Source organism: Pristis pectinata, chromosome 1, assembly GCF_009764475.1.
Source record: "Pristis pectinata isolate sPriPec2 chromosome 1, sPriPec2.1.pri, whole genome shotgun sequence".
NCBI lineage: Eukaryota > Metazoa > Chordata > Chondrichthyes > Rhinopristiformes > Pristidae > Pristis > Pristis pectinata.
The window spans coordinates 61,052,344-61,079,729 of record NC_067405.1 but is presented as its reverse complement, the minus strand read 5'-3'; the positions used below and the strand labels follow the sequence as shown (position 1 = coordinate 61,079,729).

General features: G+C 40.3%; 1 protein-coding gene across 5 annotated transcripts in view; it reads left to right on the top strand.

The window, feature by feature from the left end:
* The window catches only part of LOC127571220 (diacylglycerol kinase beta), a 450,652-nt gene that overhangs the window by 31,496 nt on the left and 391,770 nt on the right, over positions 1–27,386 (top strand). For 4 of the 5 annotated variants that reach the window (XM_052017450.1, XM_052017424.1, XM_052017441.1 and 1 more), the window contains exon 2: positions 23,757–24,134. In XM_052017450.1, the coding sequence (XP_051873410.1) occupies positions 24,068–24,134 (67 nt within the window). In that variant the 5' untranslated portion in view covers positions 23,757–24,067. Of the gene's footprint in view, positions 1–14,918; positions 15,038–23,756; positions 24,135–27,386 lie in introns of all 5 variants that reach the window. The other variant, XM_052017414.1, reaches the window with a different exon arrangement.

The window sequence follows — 27,386 nt, the reverse complement described above, 5'->3', positions numbered from 1 at the left end:
CCCTATGGAAATGTTTTTTTCAAAACAAAAACATACTTGACAGTCAAATTTAAATAATGGAAATATTTAGATGGATACTCAGAACAGGTATATTTCACTCACTGCATTAATGAACGCCACTTTCAATGTTTCTTTTGATCATAAATGACTTTTGCCATCCTCTTTTAGGATTTTGCACTTCATGTGTATACAACATCCAGTTGGCTCAAAGAATTTTATAAAATTTTGCTATACACATCCATTCTTACAGATATTCCCTGTTGGGTATGGGCAGAAATGTAGGGATGAGTTTATATTGTCAGTCTTGAAAGAATAAGGCAAGTCAACATTGGGATTTCCAATCTGATATGGAAAGATTTCAACATGAAATTACCACCTAGCTTGCCCAATCCAAACACTCCCAACCTTGCATAACATCCAGAATAATTGGACTGTACCAACAGAGTAGTCCATTCGTCATTTTATAAAACTTCGATCAAATTGCCTCTGAACTTAAACTGCTTTAAAGGTTAACAGCAACTAGCTTTGATGTTAGCTGGATAGCTAAGTTACTTCAAATTATCTATCAATCTTTATGTAGTCTTGTTATTTTCAAAGCAGAAACTGGCAATTTGCAGCTGATTATACTTGCTGTACAAAACTTCTTCCCAATTGCCTTCATTTAAACATGCCTCCAATATATTCCTTTTATTCCCTTTTGCTCACAGTATTTCAAGCTTCTCCATCAATCTCTCTCCTGACTTGCCTCAATTGATCCTGTGCTAGTGGGTTCCATATTCCACTCTCAATATGGGTAAAGGAGTTCTGTTTTCTGACTTGTTGGCTTTCTAAGTAACCACTTTTATATTTATGGCTTTCTGCAAAGTGAAGACACTGACACCAACACATTTCATGATAACCTATGTTAGGTTACCCCTCTGTTCATCTCCTTTTAAAGAGAAAAGAGCTTCAGCATGTGACATTCTTGCAAGTCTTTTCCAAAGCCTCAAATCTACAATTCTTGAACTCAAGACTGGAACTACACTCTTGTAATTGCAAATGCGATCTAACCAAAATCTTGATTAGGGACAAAAAGAGGTTTTATTCTGCAGTGTACTGTCCTATGAATGAAATTTAGTATCCAGTTTGCTTTGAGATGGCTTCTCAACACCTTTTGGAAAATATGAACTACAGCATCCAGCCTATTTTCTCTCACCACATGATTCAATTTTATTCCCTGCAAGGTTTAGGAGAATGAATATTTAGCATTATACTTTCCCATGAGCACAGTACTGCACTTTAAACTGGACCAATGCCACATTGCAAGTCATTCACATAATGTGTATCTATGTCTTTAATAAAAATGATGAAGAACCAAGGTTCTTCTACCAGTTCCTGTGGTAACCTGTCTCCAAGCAGTTCATTCATATGCTGCTGAGTTTCACCAGTATTTAATTGGAAGAGCTGGCAATGGGGCCCTTTAAGTATCTGTGAGGTTTAAATCTCCATGCACACTCTGTGAATTGCAGAAATCCACAGAATTATTGACAGATTAGGAGGGCAGGGACAGTCTTGCTGGGATTTGCCAGATTCCACTAGGCAATTGCCACTTGCATTGGAGTTGAAAGGGTGCCTCATGATGGGAAGCATCCGATAAGATCTCAACATTTGAGTGTTCTGACCTGGAAAGGGTCACAAATGTGATTTAATCTGGGCTAATTTGTTTAGCACTGAAAGAAAACACTGCTGTAGAACTGCCAGCCATATTGTTGGTTTTGCTAGTTTCTTTGTTCAATGTCACTGATGCTTACTCATTGAAGTGGTCATATAGACCATCACCTTTTACCTTTTGGGTATTTTACCATTTACTGCAGTCAAACTAAAGCTACTGTAATTATGTAACTGTGTTTTATAATCTTTTCTAAACTCGTGGTTATATTAACATCCTTCCAGTTGAGAGAACAATACTACACTCTGAACTACTAAAGATATAAGCCTAGGGCTAACATGGCCTGTGTTCCATTTCTTTCATGTTCCCTTGGGTGAATATCAGGAATTCCAATAGACAAGCTTGTCCAAAGTCAAACAATGTTTCCTTTCAAAAAAAATTAACATTGAAGTAGGTGTACTTGGTTTTTATTAACAGAACCAAGTACACTTACTTCAATGTTAATTCACCTCTGCCAATTTACTGCAGTTATCCAGAGCACCATCAAGAAGTCAAAAGCCATAAAATATCACTGAGGTTGATCAATGTTCTATCACCAGGATCACAAGAAACACTCTAAGTACAATCAGTAGAAGCGGGACTAAAATTTATTGTTATCAACTTGGCTAATTAGAATTAATTTGTAAATAGAATATTTGTCAACCATTATACTACAACTATTCTGGATTTAAAATAGAACCAATTAGCAGTGTTGTGGGAACCTCATATACATAGCTCTATAATAGAAATTAACCCTACGATATTTCTAACTGCATGTGGCATTCACAGTTATCTTAAGCCTTTAATATAACTCCACTGTTTTTCAGTTGGAATTGACAAGTTGACTTTGGCATGATTTGAAGGAAATGAGTTAACATCACAGTGTGAGATTTAACAGTGCTAAATGAAAGTGAGTTAAGTATATATTGAAAAAGCAGCTAAGACACAAGGCAGTTAAGGAAAACCAACATTATGATTACACGTATACTCTGCCATACTAGTCTATTAGAGAATTCTGATATGCAATTAGAAATCCATGCTGGTTTGTCACTAAATTTTGTTTGATTTTTTTTTGTAAATGCCACAATGTTTTTAGTTTTTATTAAGTCACCAGAATTGTTATTTGTTATGAATACTTAAATTCAAGGATATAATTGTCATGGAGAAGACTACAGGTTATCCCTGAGTTATGAACACCTGACTTATGGACACTGTACATAATATTACTAATTTTAAAAGTCTGACGTACATACAAATATTCATTCTTACGAACAACAGAATTAATTTCCCCTTTCCACTTTTAGTAGTTGTTTCTTATCAAGCTTGTGTGCTTTTGATGCCATTCATTACAATACTGTGGAGATATGGCTACCATATCGAGTGATTTTTGTGTATTTTCCGACTTATGGACAAAATTGGTGTATGGATATCTGCAAAAATGGAACCTGTTTGTTATTCAGGAACAGCTCATATGATATAAACTGTATCTTTATGAATTCCAGTCCTGCTTGTTTTTTTTTGCAGTGGAGGAGAGTGCATTTGACTGTGAAAGGTGATCTTGAGTATCTGAGCTAGGATGGCCTACCTTAGAACTGTAATGCCCCCCTATGAGGGGGAATCTTGGCTAGCTGGCTGAGAGATGACAACAAGGACACATGGGGGCCACAGAAGCTGTCAAATGAGAGAGGATAACAGATTTCTGTGCCTTGCTGCTGTTCTCCTGGGTTGGAATGTCAGCAGTCCTAATAATCTGTTAAAAGAAGGGCTGCTGGGCCATCTTGATGCCCTTGTAGCTCCTTTTAAGAAAGGCATTCCAGCAATCCCTATAAGAGATTGCAGTGGTGCTCCACCTCCAGGAGCAGCAGTGGTTCCAAGGAGCAGAAATTGTCTGCCTTCTTAGGAAGTTGGTATCCAGATATTGGATGGTGACGTGAGACTGCAGATGCTAAAATCTGGAGTAACAAACAACCTGCTGGAGGAACTCAGTAGATCAAGCAGCATCTTTGAGAGAGGAGTTATCAATGTTTCAGGTTGAATCCCTGCATCAGGATGTGGCTTCCTCCACATGTTTTCATTTGTGGGTTGCCCCATTGAAGCCTTATCTGGGTCCTCTGGGGAAGAACTCGTATGTGACCTTTTCCTCTGGAGATCTGGTGCCCAAGCTACTTTTATCTACTGTGACTCATCATTGCAGATTCTTGAAACTCTGCTCCCTCCTAAAATTGTCAAAATGCCATTATCTAATTGTAACTGTCAGAGTGATAGGATAACTTATTCAAAATTTTGAGTGGGTGGGAATTCTTTGCATATCTGATGTCTTTATCTCAAAGCAGAAAAGTGCAAGGGCATGGTCAGGGTGAAGAGCAGGAGCAAGTAAAAGTTGCATTCTTAAAACATCTGCATCTTGTTAACCAGAAGAGATTGTGGGATGAGAATGATAGGGATATGAGGAGGAGGATTAGGTATGCTGTCATCGTTGCAATTGGTGTACTGCAGGGATTGGTGCTGGGAGCTATATTGTTTATAATATAGTCATGACATGGATGAGAATGTAGTGGGTATGATTAGTAAGTTTGCAGACGACACGAAAATTAATGGAGTTGTAGATAGCGAAGAAGGTTGTTTTAGGATGTAGTGGGACATAAATCAGCTGGAAAGTTGGGCGAAGCAGTGACAGATGGAACTTAATCCAGACAAGAATAAGGTAATGCACGTTCAGAGGTCAACCTCTGGTAAGATATTCAGGGTAAATGGCAGGGACCTTTGGAGCATTGATGTACAGAGAAGCCTTAGGTATTGCAGGTCATGGCTACCTGGAAGTGGTTACATGTGGATAGGGTAGTGAATGAGGCATTTGGTATGCTTGCCATTATAGGTCAAGGCATTGAGTATAAAAGTTGGGATATTGTGTTGCAGATGTACAAAACATTGATTAGACTGCATTTAGAGTAGTGTGTGCAATTCTAGTTGCCACACTACAGGAAGGATGTGCTAGCATTAGAGAGACTGCAGAAGTGATTCACCAGGATGTTGCTTGGAACGGAGGGCTGTAGTTATAAGGAGAGATTGGATAGGCTGCGTTTAATCTCACTGGAATGTAGGAGACTGAGCGGTTTATAGAATTATGAGGGGCATAAATAGGAGAGACAGAATCATTGTCCCATGGCAGGGGAGTCTAGAACAAGAGGGCACAGGTTTAAGGTGAGAGAGGATAAAGTTAGAGGGGTAAGTTTTTCACATGGGGTGGTGAATATCTGGATTGAACTGCCAGAGGAGGTGGTGGCGTCAGATATAATTATAACGTTTAAAAGGTGTTTGGACGGGTACTTAAATAGGAAAGTTGGAGAGCCTAATGCAGTCAGACGGGATTGTTCATTGAAATCATTAAAAAAAACTTGGGGAAAAGTTTTACTTTCTGATTTAATTATTTCAAATTATAGTTATTTTACATAATTACATTTTGTGAAAGTAACTAGAAAATGGAGAAATGTCCAGATTTGTACACCCTGATTTTTAATCCAGCTGCCTTCATTACAGTTAAACCACAGAAGTACTGCTTTAGATCAGGTGAAAAATTTGGAGTTGGATCTTGGTTGCCAAATACAAATGGCTCTTGGTTTCTGTTGGTAGTTGTGTTTCAGAATGTTGATTATTTTAAATGCCTTTCAAGGACTTGAACACAATCTAACTTGATGCCACACTGTTTTTCACTTTGGACTGATCACTTGCATTCAATCTGCAAACATGACCCCAAACTTCCCACTGCTTGTCACTCCCCTGCTTACTCCGACTTCAGCCTTCCATGTTGTTCCAACAAAGCCCACTGTATGCTGGAGGAACAACGCCTTGTGAGTTAAGCACATACAGCTTCAACATTGAATTCAACAATTTCAGATATTTGACTATGCCAATTTTTTCCATTCCATATTTCCAGCATCTGTTCTAGTTAATTTCAGATTTTAGAGTGAAATTTTGTTATTCATGTCTTTACCATTCTCTCACTCAGCTCTGTCACCACTTTTACCTTTCAATCTCTCCTGCCTTCCATCCTGGCACATGTCCCTTACGGCTTCCCTGCATCTTGTTTTATTTCCAACTTTTCCAAATTCTGAAACAACGTTTTTTTCTCTCCATGGGTTTGAGAATTTTCAGCATTTTCTGTTTTATTATCTTTTGAATGTATTGGAGTTAGTATAGGGCACTTTCAGACAGCAAAATGATAGTCAGAGCCTTAATCGTGGTGGTTGTCCTCCAGGTTACTGGTATGCAGTCTCTTCCTGTTATGTCCTGTTGACTGCAGGTTCTCCTTCCTCTGGGAATTTCTCTCTGACCTGCTGTTCTTTTGCATGCTTGTTTGTCTTTGATCTAACATAATAACTAACAGTTTCCAGAGCTACTTTACCTCTGGAGTAGTATTACGAATGTTTTATTCCTTATCAGCCCTTTTTGCAAACTGAGTTATTCTTTATTACCCTTGTTTCCTCTTTCATAAACTGGGACTCTTTACCTGGGACTTTAATGCTTATTGACCTCTGTTATTAATTTTGTTTGCTTCATTGATGAAGTCCATCATGTTTCTATATTTCTTAATTGATGCTCTACCCTGATTTACTTTGAGTGCCAAACTGCGTTAGCACCATGTACATTCAATTAATGTTCAGTCCCCAGTTTCAAATGTCACATTGCTTCAGCAAATTCTTTGCAGTTTGTGTTTTAATTGAAGATCATGTGTTTTTTTTACCTTGTTAACAGATATTAAACTTGCTTTAACAATATTTAACATACTGTTACATAACAAAAATGACATTGACATGCTAAAGTATAGTTATACAGTAATACAGCACCAAAACCTGCCCTTTAGTCCAACTTATCCATGCCAACCAAGATGTCCATATCCCTTTAAACCTTTCTTATCCCTGTACCTGTCCAAATGTTGTACTTGTTCCTGCCTCTACCACTTCATCTGGCAGCTCATTCCACATATGCACCACCCTTTGTGTGAAGAAGTTGCCCCTCAGGTCCTTTTTAAATATTTCCCCTCTCACCTTGAATCAATACCCTCTAGTTGTTGATTCACTCTCCCTGGGAAAAAGACTTCATTGAGCCTATCTATGCCCTTCATGATCTTGTACATCTGAGGTCACCCCTCAGTCTCCTAGGCTCCAAGGAATAAAGTCCTAGCCTGCCGCACCTCTCCCTCTAACTCAGGCCCTCAAGTCCTGGCAACATTCTTGTAAATCTTCTTTGCACTCTTTCCAGCTTAATGACATCTTTCTCATAACAGGGTAACAAAAACTGTATGCAGTACTCCAGCTGTGGCCTCACCACCATCGTGTACAACTGCAACATAATATACCAACTCCACTACTTGGTGCCCTGACTGATGAAGGCCAGTGTGCCAAACGCCTTATTCACTTATCTTGCTTACCTGTAAGGCCACTTTCAGGGAACTATATACTTCTAGGTCTCTCTGTCTACAACACTCCCCAGGGTTCTACCATTCACTATGAAAGTCCTACCCTGGTTTGACTTCCCAAAATGCAACACCTTGCCATTTGCCATTCTTCAGCCCACTTGTCTAGCTGATCAAGATACCCCTGTAATTTTTGATAATTTTTTCACTGACTACGATACCAATTATTTTAGTGTCATCTGCAAACTTACTAACCATGCCTTATACATTCTCACCCAAACCGTTTGCATAAATGACAAACAGCACTGGGCCCAGCACTGATCCCTGTGGCACACCACTAGTCACCAGGCCGCCAGTCTGAAAAACAACTTTCTACCGTCACCCTCTGCTTCCTACCATCAAGCCAATTATGTATCCACTTGACTAGCTCTCTGTGGATCCCTTATGATCTAGACTTCCAGACTAGCCTTTTATGCAGGACCTTGTCAAATGTCTTGCTAAGGTCCATATAGATGATGTCCATTGCCCTGTCCTCATCAATCCTCTTGGTTACCTCTTCAAAAAGCTCTTAACAGATTTGTGAGACACAATTTACCATGCACAAAGCCATGCTCACTATCCCTAATCTATCCAAATGTTGGTAGATCCTGTCCCTCTGAATCCTCTCCAGTAACTTGCCTACCACTGATGCCAGGTTCACCAGCCTGTAGTTCCCTGGCTTGTCTTTGCTGCTGTTAAGTAATGGTACAACATTAATCACCTTCCAGTCTTCTGGAACTTCACTTGTGGCTAAAGATGATGCAGATGTCTCTGCAAGGGTCTTCACAATTTCTGCCTGAGCTTCCCACAAGGTATGGGGATGCACTTGGTCAGGCTCTGGGAATTTATGTGTATTAAGACTGCCAATACTTCCTCGTTGGTCATTTGTATATGGCCTCAATTCACTAGCTTGCATGATCTACTCCACAGTCAAAATATTCAATAAAAATCTCACCTGTGGCTCCACACACACAGCCATGCTGATTTTTAAGGGGATCTATTCTCTCCTGAGCCACCCTTTTGCTCTTAATATACCTGTAGAATCTCTTGGGATTGTCCATAACATTGGCTGCCAGATCCATCTCATGCCCTCATTTTACCCTCCTGATTTCCCTCTGAAGTGTACTCCTATACTATTTGTACTCGTTGAGGGATTTGCTTGTTCACAACTGTCTAAACCTGATGTATGCCTCCTTTTTCCTAACCAGAGCCTCAATATCTCTTGTCAGCCAAGGTTCCCTAAACTTGCCAACCTCACTGTAACAGGAACATGCTATCCCTGAACTCTTATTATTGCACTTTTAAAAAGCCTCCCATTTGCCAGACGTCCCTTTTACCTGCAAGCAGTCTCACCCAGTTGACCTCTGCAAGTTCCCAGCTAATGCCTCCAAAATTGGCCCTGCCCCAATTTAAGACCTTAATTTGTGGAGTAATCCTATGTTTCTCCATAACTATCAAAACTAATCAAATTGTGGTCAATGGTTGCAAAGTGCTCCCCACTGGCACTTCAGTCACTTGCCCTACCTTGTTCCCTAAGAGATCCAGTGTTGCACCCTCTAGTAGGACCCTCTATATATTGATTAGAGAAGGATTTTGGATGCATTTAACAAATTCCACCTGTCCAAGCCCTTTGCACTATGGGTGACCCAGTCAATATTAGGGAAGTTTAAAATTTCCCACTAATGTTACCCTATTGTTCTTGCATCTACCTGCAATCTCCTACACATCTGTTCATCTAATTCCTGCTGACCTCTCGGGGGCCTATAATACAGTCCCATCAAAGCGATCATCCCCTTGTTTCTAAGTTCTACCCATAGAGCCTCACTGGACGATCCCCCAAGAATATTCTCTCTAAGCACTGTTATTATGTCCTCCATCAAAAAAGCAGCTCCCCCTCGTCTCTTACCTGTACCTCCTATCATGCCTGTAGCATCTGTAACCTGGAACATCGGTTTATTATTGTCATTTGTGCCGAGGTACAAGTGAAAAGCTTGTTTTACAAACCGATCGTACAGATCAATTTATTACAGAGTGCAGTTACATTGAGTCAGTACAGAGTGCATTGATGTAGTACAGGTAAAAACAATAACAGTACAGAGTAAAGTGTCACAGCTAGAGAGAAAGTGCCAGTCCAGTCCTCCTCTCAGCCATGTTTCTGTTATGGCTATGATATGCCAGTTTGCTGAATCAATCCATGCTCTGAGTTTGTCTACCTTACCCATTAAGCCTCTTGCATTGAAATAAATGCAGTTTAAGCCACCTCTTTGCCATGCACCTGTCTGTCTTGTCCACTAACCTAGCTCTCATTGACTTCAGTACTTGCCTCCAACTTCCCAACTGCCTTATTTCTGCTTGGGGACTCCTCCTCCTCCCCCCTCACCCCTCAGTTCAGGTGTACGGGTCACCTCTGCACAAGAAGAGATTCCAATGATCCAAGAACCTGAATCCTTGCCCCCTGCACCACCACCTCGGCCAAAACATATTGGGAAACATAACATTATTTGTTTGACTTGCATCTTCATTCTTGGTCAGTGGCCAAACTGTTTAAAGCACACACTGTGAAGTTTATGGCAAGAGAAAATATCGTTTCTGTAGGAGTTAGCACTTGATGATGACTGAAGTAATTCTCAATGATTCTTCTGAATCTGTTCACTACTATTTTGGGAAAATCCATGCATTTTGATGGACTTAGGAAAACAGTTCAATATTTAGCAGTGGCTGCAGTGTTAGAATAACATTTACACGAGATGTTCGTTTTAGCTGTCGATTTATTTCTGATGGTTATTTTCTGTGATTCTACAAAGGCTTTGAGGCTTGTTTTCATTTTTTCAGATTGCTGAAGTATACAAGTAGTTGTGTGACAGATGCCCAAGGAATTTTATCCAAGATTTCTGTACAAAACAGTTGATCAATTAACTGTTGATCAATTAACAGTTGATCAATTGTAGCATTTAAAAGAAATCACAACAGGGAGAAGTATATGTTCCCAATGGCTGTCAAGTTCATCATGGTGATGAACTCTCTCGTGCTTTGGGCACTTTAGGCTGGAGCGGAGGTACTTGGAACTTATTGTAGATAACTTATTGTAAAAAAAAATGCAGGTGCTCAATCTGAAATAAAAACAGGAAATTCTGGAAAAACACAGCAGATCAGACAAACAGTTCATGTTTCAGGTCGAAGATCCTTCTTCATCTGTTGTATTTATTTCTCAGTCACAGATGCAACCTGACCTGCAGATTTTCTGGCCTTTTTCTGTTTTTATTATTGTGTAAGGAAGGTCAATGAGGTTCTCTCTTTGATGGAAGTCTCTTGCAATTCATGTCCACTTACCAGAACCTGGAGCAAATATTTGGCTTTTCAAAATCTGTAGGCTTTCCTTGGTGATAGGTGTCTGTGACTGCACATGTGGAGCTTCGAGCATACTGCTTTGCAAATCAAATGTATTACAACTGAAGGTGTTACTCCCTCTGGTGCTCAACTGGTTGGTGGCCATACTTAAAAATAGAAATTTGATTGACTTCAAAAGAACAGCATGTGTGGGAGTGAGTAAACCTGTGCTCGATATTTGCACGTATGCATCACGTTAGCAACCAAAGAGGAATTTGTCCATTATCTCTTGAGTGCAAAGTTTCCAATGTGTAGTGAGCTTTATCTTGATTGAATGCAAAGATCAGAAACTTTTAGTAGGGAGGGGTGAAATCACACTACTTCACAGTGCTTGTGAGATTTATCAGTTGGATGGCCAACAGTCCTGTGTTACAGGGCAAGCCATGTTTTTAAACAAAAGATTGGTTCCCCAGCACAAAGTCAGTGCAGAATGTGGTGTTACCCAGTTTGTAGGTCCAAGGCTTGTCCTGGGCAGAGATTCTGCTCAATCTTTCTCAGAGCCTCTCAGCAGAGAAACAATGGCCACAATTTCCTGCTCGGTGATGAGAACTTGGCTTGCTGGTAACCTTCAAAGTCGATTCAAACATCCAGCAGGAACTTTCAGGAATTGGTTGAAGAATCCTTCTTGTCAAAGGTAGATCGAGACTTTTCCATGTTAAACTTTGACAGTAGCTTAGTCTTGGCCTCAATGGCCAGCAGCCAAGCAATGCAGGATTTGAAGTCTGTTGAATAACAGCAGGAGCACAAGAAGGAAGGTAAACCTGGGAGCCAACAGGAGGATTTTGTGCTATGGAAGCTGAGCCTTTGACCTTTAGATGTTACATTGGGTTGGTCTGTACATGTGTTGCTCTTTGTTTCTATTGCTGGAAAAGAGAAGCTCTAAGCTGTAACCAAACACCGCAAGTTTTGTGGCTTCCAACTTCCCTAATGTGGAACTCTGCCTTTCTGGCTGGTTCCCGGATATAGCAATTTCTTGTGTGTGATTAGTGGCCTTTTGTACATCCCCACATAAAGCCCTCATTCTGAGTTCTTTGCAGCAGAACTTGTGTGCGATGGTGCTCTCCTGTGTAGTTTCTGTGGGTCAACTGACGGTTGTGAGAGTGGAATCAAGTGTGGTTTCACCTTCACTCTTGCCTTGCTTTTCTACCACAAACTGACCAGTTGGGACTTTGTGGGGATCTAACAGAGGAAAGGTGTGAGACTAGAATTTTGCTTAATATCTACAGCTTGTGAAACAGAAAATATGATAGCATGTGGGAAGTCAGTATCCCTGTCATTCAGTATACTTATAAGGGATACTGTTGTCTTCAATCAGTTGAGTCTCACCCCCAGGTATGGTCTTGGTTACACCATCTCCAGTGATGACACATGCAGTCTTCTCCACACAGGGGAAGGCAGTGCAGCTTGACTCGTACCATTCTGCTTGGCTCCTGCACCCCTGCAGGAAAGAAGGATGTGGTCAGCAAATATTGTATTGCGTATAATTGTAGTTGAAGAGCTAGTAGATGTGAGTATGACGCTTACAGCAATACAAAGTGTAGGAGAATAAAGGAAGTCTAAATATTGATGAGCCCTGTTGGCAGAGATTGCTAGCAGGTGAGTGGGAGTCCATTGCTTTGAACATTGGTGTAGTTGGTGCAATATGGCATTTGAAGGTACAGAAGAGATTTTCTGGAGGGTCTACAGTGGGTAGACCACACTTCTTTACTCTCCTTCCAGCAAGGCATCCTAGTGCAGCTCTGGAGCCTGCTCTTGCATAAGTTATGCTTGTATTCAATGTCTCCTAAGAGTTGCAGGCTATCCTTAAGTAACACATAAGTAATCTATGTTACTTAAAGATCACCTGCAACTCTAGCGTCGTAGAGCAATACAGCATGGATACAGGCCCTTCGGTCCAACCAGTCCACGCCGACCACTGGGCCCACCCAGCCAGTCCCAATTTCCTGTGTTTGGCCCATATCCCTCTAAGCCCCGCCCCTCCATGTACCTATCCAAGTGCTTCTTAAAGATACTATTGTACCTGCCTCAGCCACTTCCTCTGGCATCTCATTCCCAATACTCTCCACCCTCTGCGTGGAAAAAGTTGCTCCTCGGGTCCCTTTTAAATCTTTCCCCTTTCACCCTAAATCTATGCCCCTTAGTTTTGCACTCCCCTACCCTGGGAAAAAGACTGCTACCATCCACCTTATCTATTCCTCTCATAATTTTAAACGGTACTATAAGGTCACCCTTCATTCTTCCAATGTTCCAAGAAATAAAGACCTGGCCCGGCCAATCTCTCCCTTTAACTTAGGGCCTCTAGTCCTGGCAACATCCTCGTAAATCTTTTCTGTACTCCTTCCTCTAACAGGGTGACCAAAACTGTACGCAGTGTTCCAAGTGCAGTGTCACCAACGACTTGTACAGCTGCAACATAATGTCCCATCTCCTCTACTCACTGCCCTGACTAATGAAAGCTAGCATGCTAAACACCTTTTTCACCACCCTTTCTACCTGTGACGCCACTTCCAATGAACTTGTACTCCTCGGTCCCTCTATTCCATTACATTCCCTAGTACCCTACCATTCATAGTACAAGTCCTATGTTGGTTTGACTTTTCAACATGCATCACCTCGCACTCATCTGTATTGAAATCCAGCATGTCCTAGACCTTAAGAGTGTGCTTGGTCACGAACAACACTTTGCTCTGGAATACCAGTGAGTTTTGATATGTGGCTGTATGGTTTTTCACCACATTGACTTTCTAAAAGCAGTTAATAATTGTCTCAGTGAGTATCCCTGGGAATAGTACGTACAGTGAAGAGTACTGTGTTATGCAGTTGTTCAAGACAAACCCGGACAATAATTCCTGCATTTCTTCCCAGACGTTCATGGCAAAGGCACATTCCAGAAGGAGATGGGCAACTGTTTCATTTCCAATCTGACCAGGAGAGCAGTGCGGTGTTTTGCCAGTGTTCTCACTATGTGTGAAAGATCTAACTGAGGGGGCCTTTCTCGCTGCCAACCAAGCAGAGTCTTGGTGCTTGTTTGAAAGTTTTGGTCATGACTCATTCTGCCAAATGAGCTTGCTTGAGGAACCTCACCACAGGGTCCACCATCTGCTTTTCCTGCAGGCCTCTTCCTTCATTCATCCAGATCACAGTGTAAGTGGGAGTTTCCTGCATATCTGTTGGAGATGCAACAGCTGCCCTCTTACCTTTTCCCTTCTCGCATATTCAGGAACCCAAACGGTTCTGCATTCTGTGTTCACCATGTGACCCCCTCTGTATCAGGGCAAAAATCAACCTCCTGATTTGGTGACTGCTTTGCTTCTTCAGTTCCTTCATTCAGTTTGCGGGGATGATCTTGAGTTTCCTGTCACTTCAATTCTCCATTCCACTCCCTTTCTGACCCCTCTGTTTTGCTTCACTCGTACCCAATGTAAGCTTGAGGAACAGCAGCTCTCCTTCAGACTAGGCTCATTACAAACCTTAGCCTTGAGTTTAACAATTTTGGGTAAACCCTTTCTCACAGATGTGGCTCTAAAATAAAAACAAAAAAAAATTGTTTCAGTTTGTTTCAACTTGATGCTGTATCATTTTTGTTCTGACTGTCTGTTCTTAATGTAATTGTTACCTTGGCAACTTTTTGGTCTGCACCCTGATCATAGATATTCCCTCTGTTCTCTCTACTTCTCCCTCTCTGCAAATTAAAACATGCCAATCTCCCCCACGTTTCCAATTCTGATGAAGGGTCCTTGACCCAAAACATTGACTCTGTTTCTCTCCCCAGTGATACAGCATTCTCTGATTTTTGTGACAAATATCAGGTATCTGGAATCGGGGTAGAGGACTGATTTGGTGCCAGAGACTGATCTGGGAGTTTTGGATGTGACCAGGGTGGGGTGATGGTAGTGTGAAGGTGATAGAGAGGTGGGAGAGAAATTTGAAAAGCTGTGGGAAATTATGGCACAGAGGACAAGTAATGTAGTCTGAGACACAAAATTCTGCAGATGCTGGAATCTGGAGCAATACACAAAAAGTGCTGGAGGAACTCAGCAGATCAGGCAGCATCTATGGAGGGAAATAAACAGTCGACATTTTGGGCTGAGGCCCTTCATCAGGATTTGATGCTGATGAAAGGTCTCGGCCTGAAATGTTGACTGTTTATTTCCCTCCATGGATGCTGCCTGACCTGCTGAGTTCCTCCAACACTTTTTAAGTAATGCAGTCTAGTTGTTGTGGAAGTTAAAAGCTTGATGGACTTGGTTGGGAAGCACACCCATAGCTGATGAGTGCTAATGAGGCAAAAGGAAAGGTAAATCATTTCAGTTGTTACTCTATCATACTGGTGTCCCTGATCTGATTTCCTGTCCCTAACCCTGATGTCTTAATTTTTTTTTAAATCCAAAGTTTCGTGGAGGGAAATCTTCCCCCTTCTGCAAATGGATCTACGTAAACCACCTGTGACTACATGACTGACATTGATGAATGGAATCAATAATTGATCTGGTTATGATAGAAGCAAAGAGGTAGATGAAACCAATTTTTTTTAACATGTGAACCAAAGATATAGCTATAAATCTTAAATTACTTCGGGGGGGGGGGGGAGAGAGAGAATAACCAAGAGTGAATAGGTGAGCAACTCCAGCTATTGTTTAAAATACTTTTGTTCTGATGTTTTTACAGTTTTTGTTTAAATCTGTCTTGGTCTGTGGCGTCATTGGCAATGCCAATACTTAATGCCAATCCCTAATCCTAGAGTAGGGAGTTGGTGGCTATTTATTGAACTGAATTTATATTCCGCAGCTGTTGTGGTGTGATTCAAACTCTGATCTTGTGAACCAGAGGCCTGGGGAAAAAAAAATCCATAGTTCAGTAATTTAACCACTATGATACTGCACCTTACAGCTATACAACAATCCTTGGAATATTTGCTGTATATTTTAAATATAGGTTTGTATGAATATTAAGGTGTTTTGAATTGCTGCTATTCCTGGATAAACTTTGACTGGGATCCCTGTGGTTGGAGAGTATGGTTTACCACCATTTTTCTTCAAGGATAGCCAGAGCTGGACAATAAATATTACCATAGCCAGCAATGCCCACATCTTGCATATGAACAAAATTAAAGTTTATTACTGATGCTGATGGAAATTAGTGTATACTCTTGACAACAAGTATTAGTGTTCTTATTTCATTTAGATGTAATTTAAGCACTGCACTTTTTGCGATTGAAGTTTATCTATATTAGTTTTCACATCCACAATTTATGTTCGTTATAAAGGAACCCCAAGTGCTTTCTTGGGTCTGAAACATTATTAGTACAAGAGCTTACATGCTGCAGGCTTCAGTGGAAAAAAAACTCTTGAAAACAATTTTTGAATAGAAAACTTCTGTTAATATAGACTATTTCCATTAGATCCTTTTTATGGGTGACCATGTGTTGCAAATATTTTCCAGTCAACCTCGCTTGTGGTTTTCACATATCTAGCCACAGCCTAGTCTCTTTTTATATAACGTGGTCTATAAACCAATGATTGAGTTGATTTGTGCTTCACCCAGGTGATCACCAGAGCTCTTTAATTACACGTTCATAGTATTAAAGGTTGAATTTAGCATTGTTTAGCACAGTCACATTTAGCATTGTTTGAATGTTGACTTTCTTGCCAGTGTGATTTCCCCAAGGCAGTGCTAAAGTCAGCCAAATTATGAGCGTGTTCCCCTGAAGCATTGCCTGAATGACTTATTGCCATCCTGATGCCATAGAGGAGATCCCCTGCACCAAGATCTCTCCCACCAGCTTTACAGTAAATATTAATCAGATGTTTTTGAAAACCATTTTTGACATATTGTACGGATAGTGAACAACAAAAAAAAAGTCATTATTCCTGACGTACATGTCCATCCAGCTGCAGGTGTCCCGTTTACAAAGGAACATACAGATAAGAAGCAGGAGTAGGTCACTCAATCCATTGAGCCATTTAATAAGATCACAGTTGATCAGTAACCTCCATTCCTGTCCATCCACACTAACTTTTCACCTCCTTGCTTATTAAATATCTAACTACCTCTGCCTTAAAAATATTCAAAGACTCTGATTCCATTTTCCTTTAAGGAAGAGAGTTCCAAAGCTTGCAACTTTTGACGGGGGAGAAAAAAACTGCCTTCTCGGCCTTAAATGCCAATCTTGTATTCTTAAACAGTGAGTGGAGTTCTAGATCTTTCCACAAGTTTAAAACATCCTCTCTGCATTCATCCTGTCAAGATCCTTTAGGATCTTTTATGTTTCAATCAAGTCACAAGAAAATAGGAGTAGGCTGCTTGCCCTGCCATTCAAAGTGATCATGGTTGATTTGTCCCAGACTTAAACACTGAATTCTTCAATCTTTCATACATTTATCTGACTGCTCTTTTTAAATACTCCAATGATTTAGCCTCCCCAACCTTCCAGGGCAAAGAATTCCAGGGATACACCTCCACCTTAGAGAAGAAATTTCTATACACCTGAGTTTTAAATTCATTTGTCCCATCTCGCTTCTTTAAAATCCAGTGGATTCAAGTCCACCCTTAATTCATAAGATAACCCACCAATTCTGGGTATTAGTTTAGTAAACCTTCTCTGAACTGCTTTGAATGCATTAACATCCTTCCATAAATAAGGACACCAGTAGTGTACACAGTACTCCAGATATGGTCTCACTAGTGCCCTATATAACTGCAGCATAAGCTCCCAAGTTCTATATTCCATTCTCCTTGCAGTAAACAGCATTGTTAGATTTCCTAATTACTTGTTACTACATACTAGCCTTTTGTGAATCATGCACTAGGACACCCAGATCCCTCTTCATGTCGAAACTTCACAATCTTTCACCATTTAGACAATTATGCTTTTCTATTTATCTTGCCAAAATGGGCAATGTTACATTTTCCCATGTTCTACTTCATTTGCCAACCTATCTACATCCCTTTTGTAGCCTCTTTATCTTCTTCACAACTTGCAATCCAACTTTGTGTTATCAGCAAATTTAATAATCGTACCTTTATCAAAGTCATTTATATAAATTGCAAAATGTTGAGGCCGCAGCACTGATTCCTGCAATACACCATTCGTTACCTCTTGTCATCCAGTCTGGAGTAAACAAATTGTGATGTCACAGCTATCAGGAGAGTTCCTCATCTACACTAACATGTAGTTTTGGTTACAAATTTCATTTCCTGAGCATACTCTTCCTTTGTTTCACAATCCACACTGAGTTAGCTGATTCAAATATCTCTCTCCGTCATCAAAGTCCTGGAATTCCCTACCCAGCAATATTGTGGAAGTATCCTTACCAGCTTGAAGGTAATTTGGGATGGACTTCAAGACTGGCCTTGCCTGCAGTGCTTGCAAGACTGAAAACAAAAATGATACACATCCTTCATATATAGTATTTGAAGGTTTTACGGCTGTCCAACATGTTATAAACTACAAGTTGACTCCCTGAACATATGTGAAGCTATCAATTTACTGTCAATTTTATCTAAATTTCTTCTGAATTTTATGATATCAGAATTGGTGGGACTTCTGTTCGTCAAGTAAAAAGAGTTTTGTTGTAGTTGAGAGGGTGCAAATACTGCAGGTCCAACCTTAACATCCTGGACTTTGCATGCTTACAATTCCTAACTCATGTAATGCTTGAAAATGTGATTTATTAAAAAGAGAGCCCAATAATATGGTATGTTGTGTGCCTATCCCTACCCTGCAACTTCACTCTGGAACTTTTGTGAGTAGATCTTTTTCACTCCATTCTGCCCTGAGAGGCAACATAATGATTTCCGGGATGGTTTATGACACACCATTGGTTCAGCAATAAAGGAAACTGTCCAAAAATGTGAAACACAATGGACCTGATCTACACTCATTGTCAGATTTAAATGAAAAAATTAAATTGAAGCTGAGATGCTTCTAAATTCTTTTTATATATGTATGTTACTGTGGGTTAGCAATATATTTTTAAAGTCAGCTGGTTTACTGTGGCTCTAAAAATCTCAATGGTGTGCATAGCTACAGACAAATGCATTTGTTTGTGGCAGTGACGTTGCTGGTTGATTGGAGTGAAAATGCCCAGGGTAGTATAAAATCAGGTGGCAATGGATGGCTTTGTTCTCCTGCATATTGTGATCATTACTGATTTAGTTGCAACTTATTTAAAAACTAAAAGTTAATGCTTTTGTCCGAAGGTTTGTTTAATAACTGAAAATACCCAATTTTGTTGAATAACAATATTTGAGAACCACCCTGAATAAGAGGAATAGATAGAGTAGACAGCCAGTGTCTCTTTCCCAGGGCACCAGTGCTCAATACAAGAGGGCATGGCTTTAAAGTAATGGGTGGGAAGTTCAAGGGAGATGTCAGAGGGAGGTTTTTCACCCAGAGAGGGCTTGGAGCATGGAATGTGCTGCCTGGGGTAGTGGTGGAGGCAGGCACACTGGTCAAGTTCAAGATATTGTTAGATAAGCATATGGAGGAAGTTAAAATAGGGGGATATGTGGGAGGAAGGGGTTAGATAGTCTTAAGCGAGGTTTAAAGGTCAGCACAACATGGTGGGCCGAAGGGCCTGTATTGTGCTGTATGGTTCTAACTGAACCAAAAGTATAAAGTAATCTCAAGCACCACATAGCTCTGACTTTGCTGCTGCTTGAATGAAAGTCACAGTTAAATTCTTTCTGGGGGGTGGGGGGGTGGAATGCTCAGATTATATATTGTTTTAAATTGCTGCTTTGGTACTTCAGTATGTTTCTTAGGCAAGCAAGTTGCATTTCATTGTGGTTCCTGCAGCTGGTCTTCATGTGACTTTGCTAGACCATGAAGTTCTCTATTTCGTAACATCCATCTGTAGTGAGGATCCCTGTACAAACAGGTCGCCTGTGGAGCTTTGTTCAATGCACCTGTGCAAGTTAGCTCTATCATTCCACGTACAAGTCACCTTTGTTGTGACATCATGGCATGATGGCATATCGCACTGTTACCAATCTTCTGCCCCCACCTGATGGGGCTTCTGACACTACAAACCCGGTGGTGGTTCAAAAATGAGGTTATGCAATATATATATAAAATATTATGCAAAATAGCAAATGTTGTCTTGAGCTACAGAAGGGAGTCTTTGAGGATTGGCAACTAATCAGCAACATAAACTTGTGTGTGATTCTCATTCTAGAGGTCCCTTTTGTAAAATATTCTTGTTGGATAAGACTTTGAAAATATTTTTAATTAAGTCAAATTTTGCAGCCTTTATATGCATGTGCCAGGAGGCTAAACTGCATTGAGATTATGGATGGAAATGCTGTTTCAATTATTTTTTTTTTCCCTTAGACTGAGGAAGAGTATCTAATGTATAAAATCCATCCTACTTTACTATATTTGCTCTGACTCTTGTTTTCTGATGTATTTTTCCATAACTGAGATTATTGTGGTCTCGTACTGACTGATATGTTCATTTTTGGTCCAAGTCTGGGTAAAGAGGCAGGAGGGGAATTATTTTTCTCCCCCTCCATACTCGGGCAGTTGACAGGTAAATAAATCATCAACTTAATTGTTGAATTGTGTCAGTGATTTTCAAATCAAAATTCTACTAATTATTACCTATTTACATAAATGAGCAAAATGACCTGTTTTATAGAGACTTCCAGCAGCATTGAGTTCCACTGGCCAAAAATCCACTATGATTGTGCCATGTTTGTCTCCACTCTCTCTGGACCACCTGCAAATGTTGGCGCAGCTTCCTCTGTAATTTTGGAGACCGCCAAGGTGGTTTGAAGAGAAAATTGAGAATAGTTCAGTTGTAATTTTAAATAAAATACATACAAGATATCTTTTAGTCACATGTACATCGAAACGCACAGTGAAATGCACCTTCTGCATAGAGTGTTCTGGGGGCAGCCCGCAAGTGTCGCCGTGCTTCCGGCGCCAACATAGCATGTCCACAACTTCCTAACCCATACGTCTTTGGAATGTGGGAGGAAACTGAAACACCCGGAGGAAGCCCATGCAGACATGGGGAGAACGTACAAACTTCTTACAGACAGTAGACAGAATTGAACCCGGGTTGCTGGCACTGTAATAACGTTGCGCTAACTGCTACTATAATTGTATGACAAGTTAATCTCCTCTCTTGACCACAACCAAATGTAATCTTCAGGTGAAGCAGTGTCTAACAGTGGGGAAATTGATGCAGGGTACAAAGATTTAATTTTGCATTTTAAAACCATGCATCTGCTGTTTTGTTTAAATCCTGAAATTCCTTATCCAACTGCTCTGTGGGAGCACTTTAACCAGAAGGACTGCAGCAGTTTAAGAAACTGATTTCCCCAAAACCTTCTTGGTGCATTTAAGGATTGGCGATAAATCTCGCCACAGAGTGATGAAACATCCCAAAAACAAATGAGTAAAAAAAAGATATAGGGGGCAAAAAAAATTCCCTGCCAACATTGATAAAGAGGGAATACATGCGACATGGGAAGGAACCTAATGCAATTTGTGATTGTATGCTCAGCTGGGGTGGGACTGTTGCTGTACCTACATGGATGGGAAGTGGTAAATAGAGCACAAATTCTGTCTAGCTTGTGGTTTTCTTAGTTTGGATCTGACATGTGCCAGCTCTTGTCTTTCTGCATTGTATTCTGCAGTTTGCTAATTTTGCTTTGGTGTGAAAAATACCAGTGTTTATACTTATGGCTTTCACATTTACAAAGGTCCAGATTTAACTCTGCCCTTTATGAAATTTGCCTTCTACCTCTTGTTCTCTTGTACTTTGGTTCTAATTCTCACAATAGTCTTTTCATCCCCTGAGTGAACTTGATTATACTTCTTAATTTTATTTACTCATTCTTCGTAATAACTGTTACATGCACCCTGAAAAGAAGTTTGATAGTTTAAAATATGAATGCTGATTTCCGGTGCAGATTCCTGCCAGTGTTCAAATAACATGAAAAATAGCTTTTAAAAAAAGAACTGGAGCAGTCACATTGAAAATGTCCACGCCCCTTTTGTCAGGGTTTCCTTGAGCTGTCATTAGTGGCAATCACTGTCCACTTCCATTTCCCGTGTTTAACCTCTGATTCATTGCTGCCAATAACGCACTACCTTGCTCTCCCCATTCATTCTACAGTTTTTGCTTTTTTGGCAAATCATTATCCCCAGTACATTCTCAACATTTTAGCGATTTTCCACTTTTCTTTCTCCTTGGAACATACTGTTGATTCTCCCGTCTTCCTGTCACAAGAAGATAAGAGCAGAAGTTGGCAACTTGGCCCCTCAAGCCTGCGCCACCATTCATTTTGATGGTGGATGATCTTTGCTGGCCTCGGCTCCTTCTCTGTGCCAATTCCCTATAACCCTCAGTTCCTCGATCTATCATCTGTCCTTTGACATGCACCTCGCCTCATTCAGGGGATGTATTATCTTAGCTATTAGGCAGTTGATCTCAGAGTCTAGATGATTTAGGAACAAGTTCCAGTACCACCAAGCCAGATGCATAATTTAAATTATCTTCCTTGATTAAAAGGTCTGAATTTTAATATTGAGTATCATTTATCATGACCACAAACCTACCACTAGGTCATTTAAAAACTCATTTGATTCGCTAAATTGCCCTTGGGAAGCTAAATCTGTCAAGTGGGGTAAGGATGGCATACATTGGAATCCAGACCTTTTGCAATGTGGTTGACTCCAAGCTACCCTCTGAAATGGCTCAGCGAGTCTCTTAGTTTTTGAGTGAGTGAATAACATAATGTGTTTTTTATCATCATAAATCACTCTTTCCTTGCTGTCTTCTAGGCCTGTTTGGTGTAATTGTTCGTTAATGATGTAGACTCAATTCAAGGAGACCAGTTTTTCACTGCTTTGCTGACCAACTCCATTGTGCCTGGGACTGATGTCCATACTGCATAAATATCACCAAGTAGTAGCTTCCTCCTTATCGGTTTCTTCCCCACCCCCCCCCCCCCCACCCCCACCGCCAAAGATTCCACATTTCCCTTCTAGTTTTGTTTTGGTGCAGCTTTTGATGCCATTTCATGGCCTTTTAATACGATTTGCACACTTTACAAAATTGACTGGTTGAACTGAAGAGCCTAAATGTCATTTAGGTAATGAAATACCATTTGGGTAAGAGATTGAAGGTGAAAGGATCAGATGAGATGAAATACAGTTGGAGGAGGCTTGTAGGTGATCTGCATTTCCCCATTGCCAGTCACTTCAACTCCCCCTCCCACACTATCACAGATGTGTCAGTCCTCGGCCTCCTCCACTGCCAGGAGAATTCCAAGCGCAAACTGGAGGAACAGCACCTCATTTTCCGTCTTGGAACCTTGCAGCCTAACAGCACGAACATTGAATTCTCCCACTTTAAGTAATCCCCACCCCCTTCCCCCACAACCATGCTGCTTCTTTTCTTCTCTTTCCTAGCCTTTTTTTTTCTACCCCTTTTTTTTCCTCCCTCTCCTTACCTGTGACCCATCCCCCTTCGTGGATCTCCTCTCCCTGCCTCCCCTACATCTGCCTATCACTGTCTCTTATCTGCATCTACCTATTATCACCCTGTGCTCACCCCGCCTCCCCTCTTTTGTCCACCTATCACTGCTCTGCTTTTCTCTCCTATATACTGGGCTTCCTCTTTTCCTATCTTCAGTCCTGAAGAAGGGTCCTGACCCAAAACGTTGACTGCCTGCTTTTCTCCACGGATGCTGCCTGGCCTGCTGAGTTCCTCCAGCATCATTGTGTTTTTCATCTAGATTCCAGCATCTGCAGTCCTTTGTTTCTCTAGACTTGTAAGTGATTTAGCCAAAGTCTTTGGGGGCAAAGGGTCCGTTTCAGTGCTGCAAGTTCTGCGATATGTTTTAATGCCACTCTCGTCTTCACATATTTTTTTATCTCTTATTTCCAGTTTTTTTTACTTTGTTTGTGATTTAGACATTGGCAGGAATCTGTGACAGGAATTAACATTCCAAATTTGTTTAATCTATTAAAGGATAACAACTTCATTTTTTTATATTCTGATCAGTTCTGAAGAACTTTTTTTCTCAAACTGACATGTTCCTTTCTCATTTCATCAATGTAATTTGAATTGTGATTGTTAAAGGAAAAAGTCAACTGCAACTGATTACACATCACTATAATGTATTGTCATTGTAACCAATAAAATTCTGAGATTATTCCAGCTGTTGTGGATTTGCTTGCAAGCTCATTATACTTTTCTATGTATTTTGTAGATTTGAGCAAAGTTCTGTGACTCGCCCATCAAAAATATGAATGGATTTCACTCGACAAATTCTATTAATGGAGCAGTTCATAGGAGAAACTAAGAATGGCTTATCAAGAGGCTTCCTTGGGAAGAGAAGTGTGATTGACTGGGTTTACAACCAAATGCAAAACGACATCAGCTGAACTAAAAGCATCAGAAGTCCTTCTGTCTGCTTGAAAAGAGGATATGTCTTCTGGGACCATATTTTTCTAGAAGCACTTCAGGATTTGTTGTACTCTCTTAATGAGTAAGAATTTGGGCTAAGCGGATCTTTAAAAAATGTGTGATGGGACGTGGGTTATCCTAAGTCCAGAAGAGTTTGCTCAGCTACAACAGTACACAGAATGTAAGTATAATCTTGATTAAAGTGCCACTAATGGAAAAAGTTGTGAGAATTTTTATGATTACAAAGAAACTGCAGAGAACAGAGAAATGAAATTGTATGTGAATTTTCCATGATATAATTAAGCTTTTTGGTTTGCATTGGTGTGCTTTAGAGATTTCTCGTATTACATTTTTCTTTTGTGGTTGAGTAAAATAATATTTTAACTGAAATTCAAGACCCACATAAAATTGTGGGCCATATTAGTTTTACTGTCTGAAATGACCCCATATCAGCCAAGTCAGAAATATATGAAAATTGTTCCTTTCATAATTTAAAAGCAGCACTTGGCCTATTTTAATTGAAGTTGTATGAATCAAGCCATATATTTCCGAATAATGGTTAAGCAACAGCTTTGTCTGCTTATCTCTGGGGTGGGGTGGGGAATAGTAAAATTTGACAATTATTTTCTCCTGAACAAAAAGTGTAATGGGGAGATAGCAAAGTAAACATCCTCTTTTTTTTTGAGCATATAAATGCTGAAGTATTTACAATCATCTTGGACCAGAAGCACTGAATAGATGATTCATCTTGGCTTCCTCCACTATCAAAGTCGCAATTCTTCAGCCATTTCGATTAGTATGTGATAGAAAGAAATGGTGCAATCATGGGATGCAGCAGCTAATGAAACCAAACAACACTATAATTGTAGAGTTGAAGATGTGCTCCAGAATTAGCCATACCTCTAGCCAAGTTGTTTTCATACAGTTATAACACTGAGCTGGAATTTTGCCCATTTAATTTCTGTCCACAGAAAGAACAGGCCTGTCAATCTGCTCCCAATCATTAGCAGAAAGGATGACACATGTCATTGACGCCAAACCTGATTATAGCCCTAGTTCAAACATGGTTAACAGAACTGAACTCCACAGGTGAAATGAGAGTGACTCACTTTGATATCAAGATGGAATATACTTGCATTATGTTGTGGTTGTTGGAGATTGGTTATCTCAGCTTCAGGACGTTGTAACAGGAGTTCCTCATCAAGGAAATGGCCTAGACCCAACCATCTTCAGCTGCTTAGACTGTGATCTTCCCTCCATCTTAAGATCAGATGTGTGGATATTTGCTGATGACTGCAGAGTGTTTCAGTTCTATTAACAGCTCCTTTTGTAATGAGGCAGACTCTGCTACATTGAAGCAAAGCCTGAACAGAATTCAAACTTGGACTAATGATTAGCAAGTATCATTCATGTCACACAAGTGACAAACAATGAGCATCTCCAGTGACTCTGGTATTCAGTAGAATTGCCATCAAAATCCTGGGATCACCAGTGACTACTTGACTGGATTAATTAGTGCACACAAACATTGCAGCTATTGGCAAGGTTCAGAGGATTGGTATTCCACAAGGAATAACTCCTCTCAATCCTCAAAGCCTTTCTGTTGCCTATATCAGTGCTGAGCAAGTTCACTGCTTGTCTCCAGCCTCACAGGCAGTCTTGGTGGATTCACTCCACACTGAGCTATGTGGCAAAGGCATAAATGGGGAAGGTGATGAAATATTATTATATTGTTTGGATGACTTTAGAACAAAACTGAAGAAGCATGAAACCATCCAGAACAAAGGAAGCGACTTGATTCATCCTGCACCTTAATATATGCAACAACTTGTCAGTAACAAGCTCAAGGACCACAACTATGAGCTTGACCATATTGAGCTTTTTACTGTAGAGGAACCTGCACTTTGGGGAAAGCTGTGCAGCCAGATAAAGAGAGTGCTACAAAACAGTTTCCATTACATCCAACAGAAGGTGCTGAGACAGACTGAAGGCTCCAGTAACTCTGTCAGTAGATGAAGCAGATGCTGCCAGTGCTCATTGTGCCAACCCAGGTGCAGCCCTGAGCCTTACATCTCAGTGCTGAGCAAGTTCACTGCAGGCAGCCTCTGCACATTGCCTTGGTGGATTCCCTCCACACTGAGCTGTGTGGCGAAGGGCCTTCCATTTCGCAGTGACTAGGGGTTCACACCAGGTTCTCAGCTTCGCCTGCATGCAGCTCAGGTGAATATCATTTTTTAAAGTCCAGTCAGGCATATGTACACGTCAGTACAGCACTATGACTATAAATCCAAGGCAGAGCTGTTTTTCTTCAAACGAGTTCTCTAGCATGCATTTTGCCAGCTGTGCTGCCCAGTCCTTGCTGGGAATAATGGGAAGTTCTGTGATCAAGGGAAAAAAAAACAAGATCAATTATGTTTTAATATTGAAGTAAACCCCACCTGGTGCTTCTGGACTCTTCTGCAATCCCATCTTTCTTCATCTCACTATTATCAGCTATGGTTTCAGAGAAACTCTCGTCCCTTCTTTCCTCCTCTTACACACCTAAAACCTGGTCCATGTCTTAGAATTTTTCTCTCATCTGCTTGTGTCTCCCTTGGGGTTTGGCTTGTACCAGTCTTTTTGTGGCATCGATTTCCTATGCAATGCCTAAGGATGTTTTATTCTGTTAGTAAATTCATAAGCTTAAATTCAAGTTGTTCTTATTTGCCTTTATCACCATTTTATTTATTGTTTTTCATTATTAGTCTGAGACCAGCGCAAGACTGAATTTTTTTTTCACAATTTCATGTTATCAAATCCTTCCGCAGATAAGGGAGACTTCTGGAATTCTAACACCAGACAATGTGACCCAGACAATTTGGGCATTGATTCCTTTATAGGCTGTAGTTTATCATCACGGACATGTGGAAAAGAGTGTGATTATTTTAAGCTTCAAGGAAGTGCTTTAATGAATGGCACAAATCGATTCCATATCTGCCCAAGTACTTCATACTTTTTGGTTGGGAGAATAGCTGAGCATCTTGTCTTGTGTAGTTTTGTACGTACTACAGGACTTTAGAGACTTTTAAATTTAAAAATAGAATATTCACATTGTAAAACAGGCACAGTTGTTTGAATCTTTTACAATATTGTGTAAATGTCTTTCATGTTGATTGTTAATCCCAGATGTTTTTATTTAATTTGGTGGTGGTTTTTGAATGAATGTTTCAAGACTTTCTGACTTTTACAATGAAACTTCAGTTCATTCAAATAGATGAAATCTGGTGGGATCAGGATCTTGGCAATATCTTCTCTGCAATATTGAAATGATGGTTGCAAAAAGCTATTCGGAGTTGGTTTGTACCATTTACAAAAAGTTGCATTTACATAGAGCCTTTCACAACATATTTCTTCATGACACATTCCTCCCCTTCCTCCCATTGCCCTGAAAACT